Source organism: Macrotis lagotis, chromosome 1, assembly GCF_037893015.1.
Source record: "Macrotis lagotis isolate mMagLag1 chromosome 1, bilby.v1.9.chrom.fasta, whole genome shotgun sequence".
NCBI classification, from domain to species: Eukaryota; Metazoa; Chordata; class Mammalia; order Peramelemorphia; family Peramelidae; genus Macrotis; species Macrotis lagotis.
In genome coordinates, this window is record NC_133658.1 from 908,677,207 (window position 1) to 908,695,918 (window position 18,712).

At 42.3% G+C, this 18,712-nt stretch overlaps 1 protein-coding gene across 1 annotated transcript; it reads left to right on the forward strand.

Moving 5' to 3' along the window:
• The first annotated feature begins 12,341 nt into the window (after positions 1 to 12,341).
• On the forward strand, positions 12,342 to 17,436 carry CD177 (CD177 molecule). The gene is made up of 9 exons (XM_074192706.1): positions 12,342 to 12,433; positions 13,193 to 13,336; positions 13,485 to 13,664; positions 13,980 to 14,111; positions 14,281 to 14,406; positions 15,341 to 15,487; positions 15,749 to 15,925; positions 16,582 to 16,713; positions 17,050 to 17,436. Exons 1-9 carry the CDS (start codon positions 12,382 to 12,384, stop codon positions 17,280 to 17,282), a joined length of 1,323 nt encoding a protein of 440 aa, XP_074048807.1. The 5' UTR covers positions 12,342 to 12,381; the 3' UTR covers positions 17,283 to 17,436.
• Positions 17,437 to 18,712: the final 1,276 nt, after the last annotated feature.

Consider the following 18,712-nt stretch of genomic DNA (forward strand, 5'->3'; position numbering starts at 1 on the left):
CTCTAATATTCCCTGTGTCACCCAACTGCCTCTAAAGACAAAGTATTGTATGTTTGTGTCAGTTGAGTTAAGATGCTGTGCATAGATCCCAAAGAGAGATGTCCAATAGTGAGTCTGATTGTGGGACTAGATGAGGACCGTAAATGGTTTTTTTCTTAATATATTTTATTTCTTTTCAATTACATATAAAGATAATTTTCAACATTCATCCTTATAAGATTTTGAATCCCAAATTTTTCTTCCTTCTTTCCTTCCTTCCATCCTTTCTCCATCCCCAAGATAGCAATCAATCTGGTAAAATTTATACATGCACGATCATGCTAAATACATTTCCACATTGTCATGTTGTGGAAGAAGAATCAGAACAAAAGGGGGAAATATGAGAAAGAAAAAATGAAAAACAACAACAAATGCAAATAGTGTGCTTTAGCTTACATTCAGATTCCATTGTTCTTTCTCTGGATGTGGATAACATTCTCCATTACAAGTCTTTTAGAAATGTCTTTGATCTAGGCGGCTAGGTGGCACAATGGATAGAGCACCGGCCCTGGGGTCAGGAGGACCTGAGTTCAAATCCAGCCTCAGACACATAATAATGACCTAGCTGTGTGGCCTTGGGCAAGCCACTGAACCCCATTTGCCTTGCAAAAATCCTTAAAAAAAAAAAAGAATTGTCTTTGTTCACTATATTGCTGAGAAGTTATCATAGGTAATCATCACACAATATTGTGACTGTGTACAGTGTTCTCTTGGTTCTACTCACTTCACTCAAAATTTGTTCATATAAGTCTTTCCAGGTTTTTCTGAAGAAGACTGGATATGTAGATTTGAGAGACATTTGTACAGAGATAATAGTTGAATCTATGACCCCATAGCCATATCCCAATACAATAAAGTACTCAGAAGCTCTAACCCTTTGGTACAGAGGCCTCTCTTCTCACTGATGGAGATCAGTGCCTCAAGTCTGCATGAGGGTCCAGGTACAGATGGTAAGAGGGGAGAGAAAACATTCAGTCTCTTTGGATGTTCCCTTTGGATCATCTTCTAACTTCCAGCTTTGACAGAGAAAATGGATGATGCCAATTCCATTTCAGGTTGCTGAAGGTGATGGCTCTGGAAGGAAGCAGACATGTAGAACTCAACCATGTCTTTATTCAAGGCTTCTTTATCTAGAAACTTCAGGGAATTTTTCTCCCTTTGGGTAAGATCTGTAATTCTCTCTCTTTATTAAACTGTTACAGGTCTTGTCTGAAATATAATGCTCTTATGTTTACCTTTTCTGGTTTCTATTTTGCTTTTAATTTATATAAATGATTTTCTTTGCTCTTTGTGAAACTGGTAATCATTTTAAATAGAGTTAAACCTTACATATAAACCTTGAGGTCTCCTTTCCCCATTTATGAAAGATGAAAATGATATCATCTGGACTATTACTATTTGAGGGAGCAGACAGATATAATTCTAGCCCATTACCTCTTTTTTTTTTGAGAGGAGGATTAGTGATTCAGCTTCTGGACCCACCCTCCTGCTTCCCCCTGACAGGAATTGAAGTCTCTTTTGGAAAAGGATGAGGGAAAAAGAGGCTAGATATGTCTATTCTGCTTTTCTTGGAGTCACACAAAAACACCTTCATGATTCATCAAAACAAAGAACGAAAGAATTCACTGAACTTATATGTTTACAACTACATTGCTTGTAATAGCCAAAAAAATGGAAATCATATAAATTCTCTCAGTAGGTTCTTAGGAAATGGCTGAAGAAGCAACTATCTTGGGATCTGGGTTATACAGCAAAAGGACCAGATTCAGGAACCCTGGCTTCAAATCCCAACTCTACCTCTTACAAATGGCATGACTTCGTCCAGGTTACTTCCTCTCCCTGATATTCAGCTTCCTCATCTGAAAAATGGATATTTATTGCTTTTTCTTTTCTACTTTAAAGGGGGATCGTTACGAACAAAGCACTTTGTAAAATTAAATCAATACCCCAATCTGGTTTAGGTAAGGTTTCAATGAAAACATGATCACGTCAGAAAGTAGGGTTGTTCAGAAGGTTCAAAGGAACTAGACCCAAATCCTGACTCATCTATTCACTATCTTTATGATCTTCATCTTTTTGGAGCTTCAGAGGATCTAGGTTCTGATCCAACTTCTGATGATCGTGACCTGTATGACCCTATATAAATTTGCTTTCTCTCTGATCCTCAATTTCCTCGTATGCAAAATGAGGAAGTTCCAACTAGATGGTCTCTGAGGTTCTTCCAGCTTTAGATCTTTAGATGCTTAATTAACGCTCATTCCCTAATATAAGAAATTAGATTGTTCTTATAGGTAGCAAAACTGGAATGTAATTGGGGGGAGCAGGGATTGGGCAGGGTTCAAATTGTTCCTCCTTGACTATATTGAGATAGCTTCCCCCGTCTTAGGGGCAGGAAAAGGTCCACCCATGTGGGACCAGCACACTTCAGACTTGGTGGCTATCCCATCCCAAGACTAGGGGAATCACCTCACCTGCCCAGAGAACTAGATACAATTCCTAATCGAGAGGAAGGCAGGGAAGGCTTTAGTTTTATCAAAACTAAATTGGCTATCCTTGCTATGTTAGGGCTGTCAGCCTCCTTTCCTTAATTGTCCAATGACCTGTAAGTGCCTCACTTTATCCCAGCATTTCAATCCTAAATAACAAGCTGCTTCCCTAACATGATAGAACCCACATATGGATTTCAGAGCATGGGCAGACATTGTTTCTAGGTTGTTTATTTGGTGGTAAAAAAGAGCCTTTTTGGTTGGTTGCTGAAACAATAGATGGACAAAAGACTACCACAAGGGCATTTTGAGCCTCTTTCCTGACTGGATGTTTTAGGTGATAAAAATAAGGGTTTTTTTGTAGAGGGGGCTGTATGTAGACCCTGAATTCCAGCCTCCATTCTTTGCCTCTCTGTGTTTTGTCCTTTTCTGCTCTAGGGGGAAGAATTTGTTTTGACCTTGTGAAATGTGAAAGGCTAATTGACTGAAGGTTCAATGAAAGCTCCATCAAGACCCTGGAGAGTGAAAAGAATGGTGGGGGGCGGCTAGGCTGTGCAGTGGATAAAGCACCAGCCCTGGAGTCAGGAGTACCTGAGTTCAAATCTGGTCTCAGACACTTAATAATGACCTAGCTGTGTGGCCTTGGGCAAGCCACTTAACCCCATTTGCCTTGGAAAAAACCTAAAAAATATATATAAAGTTGAAAAGAATGGTGGGACCCAACCAGGAACCAAATTGGACTCAACAGCCAAGATGCTATTTTCTAGAATGATTTCATCCTTTAGTTAAACAGATTTGGAAGTGAATTTGATGGCAATTGCTTTAGTATGAACCCATTCCTCCAGGGACTAAGGTGGTACAGGAAGTATTTTTTGGAATGATGATTTTCCTTCTATTATCACTACACCTCCTTGGAAAATATCACTTTGTAAAAACTAATTGTTGCTATTTGGCTAAATGAAAATTGTAAAATAATTCCGGTATGGTGTCTATTTTATAAAAGAAACATTAAACCATAACTGTTTATTGATAGGGTAGGAAATCAAACTGATAACATGAGAGAAAATTCTAATCTCAGGGGTACCCCTAGAATTCTGAAGAGTAACAATAGGTCTGACTATCCAATTTATCAGTGAACATGAGAGTAGGGATTAGGATCTCAAAGCACTAAAAAGAACTGCTTAAAATTGACTCAGTTTGACTTAAAAAGTCAAATGAAAGTATAATTAGATATTTTAATAAAGAACAAAGAATAATACAAACTGAAGTATTGCATTGGAAGTGTTTTTAGGTTTAACATTCAATGGTTTTCTTATGCAAGCTTTTAAAAATAAACCCTTTGGTAGTGTTTTTAAAAATATTGCTGCCTTTAATAAGTCCTTAAAAACCCCCTAAAATAGTTCACAAGTCATTCTTTTTGGTCTTCTTTGTCTCTTGAAATATTTCAGTTTGTTAATGATTAAATGCATAATAAAACAGAAATATTTAAAGATATTTATAATAATTTTTAATAATTTCCCCACCCTCTGAACTCTCTACCTCCATTTAGAAACATCCCTTGTAACAGGGAAGAATAGTTAAGCCAAACAAGCCAGCATACTGGCTATGCTGGATCATATATGCCTCATTTAGTATCCTTAGTCCACCACCTCTCTTATGAGAAGGATAGCATTGTCCATTCTTTGGAGTTACGTTTCATCCCTGTATTGATCTGAATGTCTTTCAAAGTTTTTTTTCATTACATTACTGTGGTCATTGTGTAAGCTGCCCACCTTGTTTCAAACCAGTTCAAATACAGGTCTCCTAAATATCTCTGGATTCTTCACTTTCATTGTTTCTTCCAAGGCCATGCTCATTCCCTAATATAAGAAATTAGATTGTTCTTATAGGTAACAAAACTATACTATTCTAGTATATTCATACACCACAATTAGCCTAGTCACTCTACAGTGACTCTAGGCTTAGATTTGGAGGGGGGGGTTGCTACCAAAATAAATGCTCCCATGAATATTCCATGAACTTTCTCTTCTCTTTACACTTTAACAGTAGCTCCATAAGGTATGAACTTCATAAGGTAGCAACTTTTCTAATTATTCTGAGATGCTCTCTCTTTCACCTAACTTTTTATAGGGGGTTGGTATCTAGACATTCAAGAAAGCCTATCTCAATTACAAATAATTCCATTGGTTGACATATGACACCTAGGTTATCTATAAAATAGACAAAAAACAATTATCAATAGGGTCACAAGTTGAGTGAAAAAAGAAATATCTCTGTTGACTAGGTGGTCTCAATATGGCTGGACATCTCCATAGGTTAGAAAAGAGGAGATGTTATGGGCTAGACATACGTCTTGATATTCATAAGATGGTCCCCTACTCATGCTGAATAAGAGAGAATAGTCCAGAGGTATAAAAATAAATGAGAGAACTTTTCACCTCTGCCATACTACGCTTGGTCACCAAGACAATCATAAAGAGGGAACTGGGCAAAACTTAAAACGTACTGATTATGTTTCGTTTGATTAAACATACACTAGATTAAACATATACTAGATAATACTATGTGTCTTCAGTGACTCACCAATCGAAAACCATGAAGCACAAGGTCTAATATAGACATACCTTATGAGATATGAAAATTGGGGCACCATAGGGCATTTCTTTAAGTATAGCAGTACAAACATTGATTTCCTATACATGAGTTTTGGAAATCTTTGGAGTTTATGAAAATGATTCAAACTTTCTAATGTAACCCTATGGCCCTCTGGAGATCTCTCATCTTAAGAGTATTGAAATGAGTGGGGCTTCAGAGCAATTTCTAATCTATTTGCTTCTCCAATTCAATTGCAGAGATCTCTTTTTTTACTAAAAGTCTCTGAGAAAATAGATCTTAATGCAATTATAATTTGTGATGACAATAATTAAGTCAGGTAGTGAGAGCCAGTTCAAACCTTAATAACACTAATGTTAAACATCACTAGACCAGGGAATTTACATTTTTAAACTGACAAATTCAAATAAGAATGGAAATTTTTTTTTAAAAATGCCAAACTCGAATGTGTATTTGGCATTGATAATTACCTAATCTTGTTGCAACTATTTATTTCAAGTAACTGAAAAATTATCACTCTAGCTATTTTCTTTTCTAACTTTTTTCTTATTAGCTGTTCATTCCTTCCCTAGGAAGTTGAGATTTTGCCAGGGAACTAATAATATGATGATGATAACCCCTGATGCAAAACTGAATTCATTTAAAAGTTGACAAAATAATTTCATTGTCAGAAAAAAGTTCTGGTTTGGGATCTATATAAATACATTTAGAAGGCAACTTCAAGATACTACATATCAAATAAGCTATTTATAATAAAACATGTTTGCCCATCAAGATATGTTCAATATTTAGGTAGAACAAGAAAACCCATATAAAATTGATTTTTTTCCCATTTGGTAATGTTAGATATTTTATCATTCTTCCATTTCCTTTTTTTAAATCAAAACTGAAGATATTCTATTTTAGGCTTAAAATTCTTATTCCAATTTTGAAAATTATGTCACATCTCCTACTAATCATATTGTGATGATGAAAAAAGTTAACAGGGTAGTCTCATACATTAAATAACACCAATTGTATGACTTCATGGTCTCTATTATTTGTGATTCAAATGATAATTCACTCTACTAGCATGTATAATGTAAGGAAAAATTACCATTAAGGTTCATCTTCTTTTACACCTGCCCTTATCAATGAAATGTACTGTGTGAAGAGAAAGGTAGAGACATAACAGCATTAGTTCTGTTTGATTTCAGGTATGATTCATAGGCAGCCAATTGTATAACAGGATATCATAGCCACTCTCAGAATTTACCTGGCGGGAATATTTCTTATTTATCCCACATATTTTTTTTTTAGATTTTTGCAAGGCAAATGGGGTTAAGTGGCTTGCCCAAGGCCACACAGCTAGGTCATTATTAAGTGTCTGAGGACGGATTTGAATCCAGGTACTCCTGACTCCAGGGCCAGTGCTCTATCCACTGTGCCATCTAGCCACCCCATATTTCTCATTTATCAAGATGATAGATCAAGAGAATCCTACCTTCACCTTCACAAAGTCGTTCTCTTGACTGTCCCCAGCAGTCCTCAGATACCAAGGCACAGGAATGATGAACCAGCAGCTTTATGCAGGGTCAAGACTCTTGTACCTGGGTAGGTAGGTAGGTAACACAGTGGGTAGAGTATTGACCCTGGAGTCAGGAGGACAGGAATTTGAATCCAGCCTCAGACACTTGACACTGACCAGCTGTGTGACCTTGGACAAGTCATTTAACCCTGATTGCCTCCTAGGGCCATCTCCAGTCCCCCAGACCCAGATGACTCTGGAGGAGACAGTGGGACTGGTGACAGCAAAGTAAATTGAAGCATATTATTTTCACTTTCTTTGTTGCTTTTTTTTAAACCGTGTCTTCTTTTACAACATAACCGTTACGGAAATAAGTTTTGCATGATTGCAACATGTATAATCTATATCAAATTGCTTAACATCTCAGGCAGAAGGAAAGGAAGGGAGGAAATGAGGAAGGAAATTGTGTTGAGTCCGCTAGGAGAGGAACTCAGACAAGCATCAATGTGGTGAATAAGCTGGTTCGTTTATTGATCACAGGATACATACTTCATTTACGTAACCACTCACATAAGCGTTTTAGAAAGCACTTTTTCACATGCATGTCCTTGCGTTTGTCTTAGGTGAATGTTTTGAGAACCAAACAGTGTTTTGAGAACCAAAGTGCAGAATGTTTTGAGAACAGTTGCAGAAGGTATTTTCTCAGAATGTGCTTTCTTATCTGAGCCCTGGAGTACATCTTGTTAGCTCAGACATGCAGCTACTCCCTTATCTAAGCTCTGAAGTACATCTTGCTTGTTAAGGCACATAGCTATTTCTGTGTTAACCCTTCATAACCCTTGACCTGAAGCACATAAGATACCACAAAATTGGAACTCAAAAAAATTTTTAAATGAATGGTAGAAATTGCCTTTATATGTAATTGGGAAAAATAAAATATTTTTGTTCAATTCTTTAACATTTTAATTTAAAGTTTTGAGTCCCAAATCTATTTCTCCTCCTCCTTCCCTTTCCCTAACCCTTTCCTGACACAGTAAACTATCAGATAGAGGTTATCCATGTGCAACTGTGTAAAACATTTCCAATTAGTTATTTTGGACAAGAAAATTTGAATAAAAGAAAAAAATGAAAGAAACTGAAAATAGTATGCTTCACTCTTTATTCAAACGATGTCGATCTGGACACAGATAATCTACTTCATCCTTAGTCCTTTGGAAGTGGCTTGGATAATTGTATTGCTAAGAATAGCTAAGTCATTCAGTACTTCATCAAACAATATAGCTTTTACCGTGTATAAAATTCCCCTGGTTCTGTTCACTTTATAATGCATCAGTTCACATAAGTTTTCTAGGCTTTTTTCTGAAGTCATCCTGTTTGTCATTTCTTACAGCACAATAATATTCCCTTATATCATATCATATATACTACAACTTGTTTAGCCATTCCTCAAATGATAGGTATTCTCTCAATTTCCAATCCTTAGCCACCACAAAAAAACTGCTATAAATATTTTTGCACAAATAGGTTTTTTCCCTCTTTATTGGATATTTTGGGGAGGATTATAGATCTAGCAATGGTATGCACAGTTTTCTAACCCTTTGGATATAGTTCCCAATTGATTTCCAGAGTGTTTGAATCAGTTCACAACTCCATCAATAATGCAATTCTTTAATCAATAGTAATTTTGAGTATTTTTTCATATGACTATAGATAGCTTTGGTTTCTTTGTCTGAAAACTGCCTGTTCATATTCTCTGATCATTTATCATTTGGGGAATTATTGATTGATAATGTTTGTCCTCCATTCTCAAAGAAGATCATGACACAAGGGAGGTGATGCAAAAACTTGCATTTGAATTGGATTTGAGTGAGGAGGTTGTGCTAAGTCACCAACCTCACTCTCTCCTTTGGAGCCATCAGCTTCTAGTGACCAGATATGGATCAGGATGGCTCTGGATGCAAGGTAATCATGGTTAAGTGACTCGCCCAGGGTCACACAACTAGTAAATGTCCAGTGTCTAAGATCAAATTTGAACTCAGATCCTCCTGACTCTAGGACTGGAGCTCTATTCACTGTATCACCTAGCTGCCCTAAAAAAATATAAGACCCAGGCAGATAGCTGTAATTAATGTATGATATAACATTAGAATCAATTAGGAAAGGTAGCTAAAAAGTGAGCAATTATGCTGATGGTTTTCCTGTTTTTGAACCAGTCCAGCATTCTTGGTTTGAATTCCACCTGGTTATAGTGTATGATCCTTCTGATATATTGTTGTAATCTTGTTAGTATTTTATTTAAAATTTTTGCAATAATATTCTCTGTTTTGACTCTTCTTGATTTAGGTATCAGCATCATTTTTGTGTCATAAAAGGAATTTGATAGAACACTGTACAAGTATTGAGATTAATTATTCTTTCAATGTTTGGTAGAAATTGCTTGTGAATCCACTGGGTCTTTTCCTTAGGAAGTTCACTGGTGGCTTGTTCAATTTCTTTTTCTTAGATTGAGTTATTTAAGTATTTTATTTCTTCTTCTTCTGTTAGTCTGGATAATTTATACTTTTATAGACATTTCATTTCATTCAAATTTATTGGCATATTATTGGACAAAATGGCTCCTAACAATTATTTTAATTTCCTCTTCATTGTTAGTGAACACATCCCTTTCATTTTTTGACACTAATAATTTGGTTTTCTTCTTTCTTTTTTTAAATCAAATTAACCAATGGTTTATCTATTTTATTGGGTTTTTTCCAATAAATTTTTATGATTCAAGCTTTGATTGTATACCTCTTATATTCCATGTACTAAGGTCTCTCCCAACTTTGACATTTCCTGTTCTCAGACCGCTCCCCCTCTGACATCTCATACTTTCAGATTCCTCCTAATTAGGGTAAAATGTGTTCCAAGATCTCTTCTACCTCTCTCCTTCTCAGTTCAGGATCTTTTACAATTCTATTACACTAGTTCATAGTATGACAACTCCCAATTGTTCCTGCAGGGTTGTCCCCAGTGTGGGGTTCATAGCTCCTTAATGATGTCTGTTTGGCTAAGGAAGTTCTCATTCCCCTTGGCCATGTCCTTTCCCTACTTTGCAGACTTGACTGATCCATCCTCCACTCTTCTTTATGTCCATCAGATTTTTCCAGAATACTTCTCCCTGACCTCCTCCACAAAACCTCTATTCACAAGTCCAGAATGTGGATGAAAGGCCATTGGGGATGGGGGGGTGGGGCAGATGGATATTTGAGCCTTAGGAGGAGAGAAGCAGAGATGGAGTCAACTAGAACTGGAGGATAAGAGGAATTCATTGCCTTTCACCCCAAACTTTTAATTCTTCCCAACTTTCCTATTCTTTTATGTATTTATTTATTTTTTTAGTTTCCCCTCCCTAACTATATGCAAAAGCAAAGTTTCAACATTTACTTCCAAAATCTTGAATTCCAAATTCTCTCCCTTCCTGCCAGCCCTCTCCTCCTCATTGAGAAAGCAAATTACAGGGGTGGCTAGGTGGCACAGTGGATAAAACACCAGTCTTGGAGTCAGGAGTACCTGGGTTCAAATCCAACCTCAGACACTTAATAATTGCCTAGCTGTGTGGCCTTGGGCAAGCCACTTAACCCCGTTTGCCTTGCAAAAACCTAAAAAAAAAGAGAGAGAGAGAGAGAAAGCAAATTACTTGGTGTAGGTTAAAAATATTTGGCCACAGGGTGGTGAGGTGGTGCAGTAGTTGGAGCATCAGCCCTGGAGTCAGGAGGACCTGAGTTCAAGTGTGACCTCAGACACTTAATAATGACCTAGCTGTGTGGCCTTGGGCAACCACTTGACCCCATTTGCCTTGCAAAAACTTGAAAAAAAAATGTGTGGCCATCAAAAGCTTTACTACAATAATCATGTTGTAAAAGTAAACATAACCTCCTCCCATAAAAATAAAGTGACAAAAAAGCCTGCCTCAATCTGTATTCAGACACCAAAGCTCTGGCTTTGGGATGGATCGCATTCTTTATTATAAGTCCATTAGAGAAATGGTTTCATTATTTTTTTTTCCCACAGTTGCTATTGCTAGCTGTATTTCCCTCTTCTATTCCCTTCCCCCGCCCCCAGTTTGGTCTATTCTCCCCTTCCTTTCACCCTGGCCATCCTCAAAAGTGTGTTGTATCTGATTACCCTCTCCCATGATCTTTCTTCTCTCCTATCACCTACACGTCCCCTCCTCTTCCCCTGTCCCCTTTCTCCCATCTCTGTCCTCTTTTCCTCTAGAATAGATTTCTATACCAAATTCCCTTTTCTTGTCAAGGGTCTCAGCCCCCCGGGCTCATCCTTTTCTCTCCCTCCCCATAGCCAATCAGTTGCCAGGACCAGTCAGTTCTACTCTGGGTCTTCTCTCCTCCATCACTGCCACCATCACCTCCCACCCGGATTATCGCCTTAGTCTTGGGGGAGACCATTCAACCTCCAAAGGGATTTTCCAAAAGTGAACCTCTGATCATGTCCCTTTCTCCTCAAGAAATTCCAGTGGCAAATAGAAAATTTCTCTGTTTGGCTTGTAAAGTCCCTTATCACCTGGCCTCTCCTCCCTCCCAGGCTACCCACACCTTTCTCCTTCACATCTCCTGAATCACCCAGTGCTTGGGCCAGGAGGCTTTTCCTCACAAAAGGTAGGGTGTTCATTGAGTCTCCAAGTATGCCAAGGAAGTCCAGAGGCAGGAGGCAGGAGGTAAAACATTCCAGACATGGGGGGATAGATAGTGAAAATACCAGCAAATATCTCATCTGTTGTGAAATACTTCTGGTCCTCCAATGCTCTTTCCTTCAAGATCCCTTTCTATCTCCCTTGTATCTGCTTGTATCTGGATGTTTGCATGTTTTTTCCTCCTTTAGAGAGAAGCAGTTTTTCCTTCCCCCCTTTAGAGATGGCTGGTGGTACAGTGGATAACTCTGAATCTGGAATCAGGATGACTTGACTTCAAATCCAACCTCAGACACTTACTCATTGTGGGACCCTCAGTCTTCTCATCCATAAAATGGGGATGATCATAATAACACCCACTTCCCAGGGGTTGTTGTGAGAGAATCTTTGTATAAAGAACTTAGTACAATCCTTCACTCCCTTCCTTTTTTTCTCTGAATACCCGGTGCTTATCACCTAATAGGTCATTGATAAAGTTCTCTAAATCATTATTCTTTGAACTAGATCTAGGGAAAGAGAGAGGACTGGGGGGAAAGGAGAAAGCCTTCCTAGGCAGGAAGAAGTTTGTATTAAGGGGGGGGGGGTTGCGGAGAGGGAAAAGTCAGGGTTAGGCTGTGAAACTTCCCTTCCCTGGCTGTCTTCATAGGTGATTGGCACATTCTGGGCTGAGGCAAGTCTGGAACATAGATGTCCTCACCTGATGAGGAAACTAAAGAATAGGAACCTTTAGGATTCCAAAGACCCTGATAGATCCCCCCATGGGAAGCAGGATCTAGGGAATCAAGTGGCCTGTGGGACATGGCTGGGGACCTGAGTCTCTGAGCAGTGGGAGGGGTCAAGGGCTGAAATTTCCCTACAGAACCTCAGGTGCTGTCCCCTGGCATCCCTTTTCTTTGAGCCAGTGGTTAAGCAATTATGGGTTTTCTTTCCCCAATGTAAGGCGGATATTTGCTCAGTGAGAGGAACATAAGAAAGGAAGAAGCCAAATCACTGGAAAGGTGACAGAAACAAGCTTCGCCTGCTATACAGACCCAGGCTTCCAGATCATGGGACCCCTGATGCTATTCTGGCTTCTTGGAGCAGTCCTAGTTCTTCCTTGTATGTCTTGGGAGTCTTCTGGAAAGGACCAGGAGTCCCAAACCACAAGATTTGGGGAGGGGGGAGATGGACTCTGGAGAGTGGGGTTGGGATCCTTCAAGGGGGAGGAGGGCTAGAGACCTCTGGCTGACTCAATTGAAGAGCTGTAGAACCAGACCCAAAGGTTCATGGGTGAGACAAGAATTGACTGAATCCTTATAGGATGGAGGTGGGTAATCTCAACTCAATGGCTCAGCCCTTCAGGGGGAGAAGGGAAAGAGAGATATAGGATACTTGGAGAGTGGGAGGGTTTGGGGATATCAAGGGGGAAAGGACCAAACAGGAACAACCTTGAAAAGACTATTGCGGGCAGCTAGGTGGCACAGTGGATAGAGCACCGGACTTGGAGTCAGGAGGACCTGGGGTCAAATCTGACCTCAGACACTTAATAATGACCTAGCTGTGTGGCCCTGGGCAAGCCACTTAACCTCATTGCCTTGAAAAATCTAAAAAAAAAAAACAAAAAAACAGAAAGAAAAGAAAAGACTATTGAGCTGAAAAGACTCCTGTACCTGTCGTGATGGGAGCCATTTGAATCCTGACTGTCTCGCACTCATGGAAAGATTCTGAGCAAATCATTTTATTTTCGCAGGTCTCAATTTCCTCACCTGTAAAATGAAAGGGGGTCTCTGGGGAAGTTTCCAGCTGTAGATTTGGGATGCTCTGGTTCTAGGTCATCAGAAAGAAGAACAGAATCTGATGTTAACTATTTTTCCCCAGGGACCAAGGGCCTGGTCTGTAATATGGGCTTCCTGATCTATCCAGATGACCGGTCAGCTTTCCCCATCACATGGACTGTCTCATTGAATGAGACCTGTCAGCCAGGGGAAGGATGTCAGGACACACTCATCATTCTGGAGTCAGGTAAGAAACTCTTAAGAGAAGGAAGGTGCTCTGGAACCCCCAACTCACCACCTCTAGTGGCCCAGGGCCTCTAGTGGCCCAACTCCTGGACCTCAACCCAGTCTGCCCCACCCCAATCTTCCATTGGCAATTCTTTCCCCTCCTACAGGAAGCAGAGAAATGGCAGTTTTAAGTAAGGGATGTACCAGGGCCCCTGCCCAGGAAGAGAAGGACATCCAGCACAGAGGACCCCCTGGGATAACCATTGCATCCTTCACCAAAGTCTGCCACTCAGACCTGTGCAATGACCTCCGCACCAGTTTTCCTTTGTGGAGTTTGGAATCCCAGGGTACCCTGGACTGAGGAAGGGAGGAAAGAGGATTGGGAACCACAGAGATAGAGGGATGGAGATGGGGGAGAGGGGGAGGGGAGGGGAGGAAAAAAGAGGAGAGGGAAGATACAGAAGTGGAAGCAGTTGGACAAGAGAAGGGAGATTGAGAGAGAAAACAGGGAAAAAGATGAAGTCCTATAGGAACCAAAGGTAGGGAGAGGGGGATGTTGGAGAAAACAAAGAGGAAGGAGCAAAGGGTCTGGTCCAAGGGAACAGGGACCTGGCCCTCCCCTTTCCCCCTTCTTTGGGATCCCCCCTTCTTTCCTTTCCCAGATGCCCCAGCACCAGGGGGCTTGCAGTGTCCAGTCTGTGTATCTCTTAATTCCTGCCCTTCTGATGCTCCCCTCATCACCTGCCCCTTGGGCACAGCTCACTGCTACAATGGAATGGTCCAGCTGTCTGGAGGTGAGACCTCTGGGTCTGAGTGTCTCACGGGGTGGGGGGCTGAGGACTTGGCCTCCTTAATCTGGTTTGAAGTCCAGAACCCTAGATCTCTTGAGTGGGGAGCAGGACTAGTTGCCCTTAGGGGTCCATGGGTCAGTCCATCTCACCCCCTTCATCTCTCTCTCTCCAGGGGGGCTCTCCCATCATCTGAGAGTTCAGGGCTGTGTGCCCTATGGTGGTTGCCAGCTGCTCAATGGGACTAAGGAGATTGGACCCATTTCTCTGACAGAGAGTTGTGAAAATGATAGGGACCAGAGTAAGTCGGAGAACCCCCCCGGATCCTCCGGGGAAGTGACCCTTCCTCATCTCGTTAGCTGAGGGTCATTCTCCAGTGATCCCTGACCTTCCTTGACTTTGGACCTGCCCTTCCCAAAATCTTGTCCACCCAACATATCCCCAACCTCTCTGTAAGGTTGACATCCCCATGATGTCTTCTTCTGATCAATCAACAAACATTTTTTAAATGTCTCCTGTGTGCCAGCTCCTATGATATCCACCAGGGTTAGTAAGGCAAAAAAGAAACTGTCTCTGCCCTCAGAAAGTTTATACCCTATTAGAAAATTCAAGGGATCATTGACATGGACCTAGATATAAATAAAAAATATTTTCAGCATATTGGAAAGGGACACCAGTTACAGGGCCCTTTCCCTCCTCCTTTGCATGCTTCTCCTTGCCCACTCATATGAGAGAATATGGAATCCCAAAGGTTCCCAGAAGGGGGGCGGAGGGGAGATCTGGAGGGGAGATGGGTGGGTCTGACCTCAATGTTCCCCAAGATCTTGGAGCTCTCCAGGAAAGCCCTTGGGGGATGCTGGCCTCTGATTGGGGGAGTCCTGCCCCAGATTGTTATCTCGTGGGAAATGCCCAGTGCTGGGATTCAGAATCTTGGCTCGACCACTCATTGTCCATGTGATCACAAGCAAGAACCTCCATTTCTTCATCTGTGAAATGGGGCTAGTATTGTCTCATAAGGTTAGTGGTAGTGGTGGGGGGAAGTCTTTGGTCAACCTCAAAGCAGGCCAGAAATGACAAGGTTGGCATTTCCCTGGAGCCAGCCCCTCCTAGCCAAGGCCAAGATTTCCCTCTGGACAGTTCCTGGGGATCAGCCTGGAGTGGGAGATGAGGGGTGGAGGACCTAGATTCCCAAGGGGAAGAGAGGCTGGTGCTGAGCCAGGCCCCTCTCTCTGCAGGCACTAGGACTTTGACCTGTTATAAGGGAGTCAGAACATTTTTGGGAGAAAAAATAGGTGAGCAACCACAAGACCTGACCACTGAGCACACCATCACCTGTGAGATCGGGGAGCTGTGTCAGGAGACTTTGCTGTTCACAAAGTCAGGTGAGGAGTCCCTGCTCCAATCTATCCCAGCATCCTAAACTCCTGAAATCTTTGGTGACCCACACATTCCATTACCCAGCCCCTAACCCCACAAGGGACCTCAGGGTCCTAACCTCCAGCCTTCAGACTTGTGGGGATCAGGAGGTCCACCCTTCAGTTTTCTATTCTTTGAGTACCCCAAAATCCTGAGCCCCCAGTTCTCACCCTTCATAGGATCCAAAGGATGCTGAACCCCAGTCCTCTGGCTCTCTCTACCTCCAGGAACCACAGGCTTCATCATGAGCAGTAAGGGGTGTATAGGGTCTGGGAGAACCTCCTCTGGCCCCACCAGGGTGGGGTATCCTGGAGTGACCATCGTGTCCTACACCAGGGTCTGCTCCTTCAGCCTGTGTAATGACGTCAAGAGCACAGCTTCCATTCTAAAGCTGTCTGGTCCAGGTAACCCAGGACCTGGGGGAGCGGGGCCCACTCTCATAGTGTGTGTGTGTGTGGGGGGGGGGGGTCTCTGGATGAGAGACCTCTAGTCCTAGTCAAATTTGGGTCACTCCTTGCCTCACTAGGCTTGGTTTCACCAAATGTGAATGACAGCGTTAAACTGAGTAACTTTTTTAGATCTTTTCTAGTTCATGTTCCATGTTGCTCTCTAAGGGCTCTGACATCCTTTGTTCTAAGCCCCCTCCCAGCTCTGACATCTCTTGTTCCAAGCCCCCTCCCAGCTCTGACACCCCAGTTCTAAGACCCTCCCAGCTCTGACACCCCAGTTCTAAGGAGCTTCCCAGCTCTGACTTCCCATGTTCTACTACACTCTTCAGTGCTTCCATTCATTATTCAGCAGAATCCTCGCAACAGTCCTGAGATAGTCAATGAACAAAGCTGTTGTTACCCAGAGAAGAGCAGGAGTCACATAGACTAGTCAAGAATGCAGCCAAGATGAGGAATCTGTTGGGCTGGGCTCTTTCCATCACAACCACCATACAGAGGAGGAGATCCAGAGAGGGAAAGAGAGAGGCAGAGGCAGAGAGGGAGTGGAGGGGAAGCCAGAGGGGCCCCTAAGCACTCAACAAACTGCTGAGCCTCACATCATGTCCAAACAGTTGCCCCTTCCCTTGGTGATCTCCAGTGTCCAATGTGTATGGCTTTGGGATCCTACTGTTCGAGAGCTTATCTTTCCTCTTGCCCAGTGGGCACCTCCCGCTGTTACAATGGAAGGTTCCGGCTCAATGGAGGTGAGGTCCATACCTGGCTTCTTCTAGGACTAAACTTGGGGGATTAGAGCATCTGGTATCCTGAAAGAACAGGGGTCTGGGATCAGGATCTGGAGGAATCTGAGCTGTAAGCTGTCAAATCAGGGTTTCTGGGGTTTGGGTGGTCATGGGGCACTTTGGACTCCTGGGTCTCTAGGAGATGTAGCAGCTGGAGAATCTTGGCTCCTGGGCTCTGGGAGGTGTGGCAATGTGAGGATCTGGACTCCTGGGTCTTGGGTGGGTTGGGTGGGGGGTGGGAGATCAACCTGGATCCCCAGTTCTAGAATGAGAGCTCTTTCTTTGTCTCTTTGGGGACAGGGGGGTTCTCAGGTGACTTAGCCATCCAAGGCTGTGCCCCGAAAGTTGGCAGAGGTTGCGATCTGCTTGAAAATACCAGGATTTTTGGGCCCATAGCTGTGACTGAGATCTGCCAAGATTTGACGATAAAGGGCCAGAACTCCCCTAACAGGGTTTCTGCCACCACAGTGCAAGTCTGGGGAATGGGAACTGGATTACTTCTAGCCCTTTTGGGAGGACTCCCCCAACTCTGACTCCTTGAGCTATTTTCAAATGAGAATGACCTTCAACACAATGACCCCTAATTCCCAATCACCTCCTCACCTCCATATGCTTCACTTTGATTCTGGAAGGTGCTGAGAAGAAACATGTGGAAGTCCTCGTTGAGGCTTAGAAATAAAATATGCTCTACCCAACTGAGGGCTCTATCTTTCTGTCTATGGTTTGGCGCTCCCAGAGTGGTGGGGGAGGAGAAACCAAAGATCACTCCCTCTCGCTCCTTCTCCACCACTCCCTGCCACTGCTTTGATCAAATCTCAGTTAGTCATAGTCCAGGGCCCTCTGCACCCCTCTTCACTTCATCCAATGGTCCCAATTTAGTGAATAGAGAGCTGGGAGATCTCCTAGATCAAGGACTTCAGCTTTACCCCAGATGCTGACCTGCATTGGTTTAAAGGATTGGAAGGGACCTCAGGAGTCATGAGAAATGAATTCCACATATTTCAGATAAGGAAATTGAGATCTGAGAAAGTTAGGTGATAACCCAAGGTCTCACTGAAACTCTGCACTAAAGGTAGCATCTAAGCCCAGTTTCTTTAGTCCAAGAGGCAGGAAATTTTTCTCCTGCAGAGGAAATTTCCCATCCAGATTACATCACACTTATTTTTTAAAAAGTAGACCAATGAGGCAAGTGTCCCCTTGCTCTAGAAAAAAGCTAAAGTGGGTTTCTGCAGGACCTCTCCCTTTCCCCTCAGTGGGCTCGTTCTCACAGTGGGCCCACCCCTCCCTGCAGTGGATTCATCCTCACAACCCCCACCACCACTCCCAGCCTCAAGCCCAATGACCTCCCCTCCCCAGAGAAAAGATCCACGCAGAAAACTTCAATACATGATATTGAACTATTCAGCAATAATTCATTAAACACCTGCTCTGAGCCCACCACTGTACCGCGGGCTTAGGGTAAAAAGGAATCCAATTCCATCGCTGGCCTCGGGGAGCTTCCACTCTACTAGGGGCAGCCTGGAAGGCTCTCTGAAAGTGGTTCATAGGGCAGTTGCACTGATTCTTGGATAAAGATCGGGATGGTGAGAGGCAGAGGAGAAAGAACATCCTAAGCACAGAACAATTTAGACAAATGAACAGCCATGGCATATCAAATTCCAGGTTGGGGTGTGGCAATTCACTGGTATGAAGAAGCACCCTGCCTGTTGCAGACTGGCACCTTCTCTTCCTTCTTCTCCTCTAAGCAAGTCAGTCCTGTAACTCTGAGCGGTGGAACATCTTGTGCCAAATCATACAATGTGTCCAGAATCCAGGGCTCCCGGCCTTAACAGTCAGCTTCTGTCCATTGGGAAAAACTATCTTAGGTCAAGTCACAAACCTCTAATCAGGAATATGTTTTTACTGGATTGTAGAGTATTTGAAAGAGAAAATTAAGGTGATGATGATGTAAAATTGGATTGAA

Excerpts from the sequence above, each read along its gene's own strand:
- CD177 (XM_074192706.1), top strand. The coding sequence starts at position 12,382 with ATGGGACCCCTGATGCTATTCTGGCTTCTTGGAGCAGTCCTAGTTCTT. Across the intron at positions 13,337-13,484 it reads ACTCATCATTCTGGAGTCAG|GAAGCAGAGAAATGGCAGTT; the intron begins GTAAGAAACTCT and ends CCCCTCCTACAG. Across the intron at positions 14,407-15,340 it reads TGAAAATGATAGGGACCAGA|GCACTAGGACTTTGACCTGT; the intron begins GTAAGTCGGAGA and ends CTCTCTCTGCAG.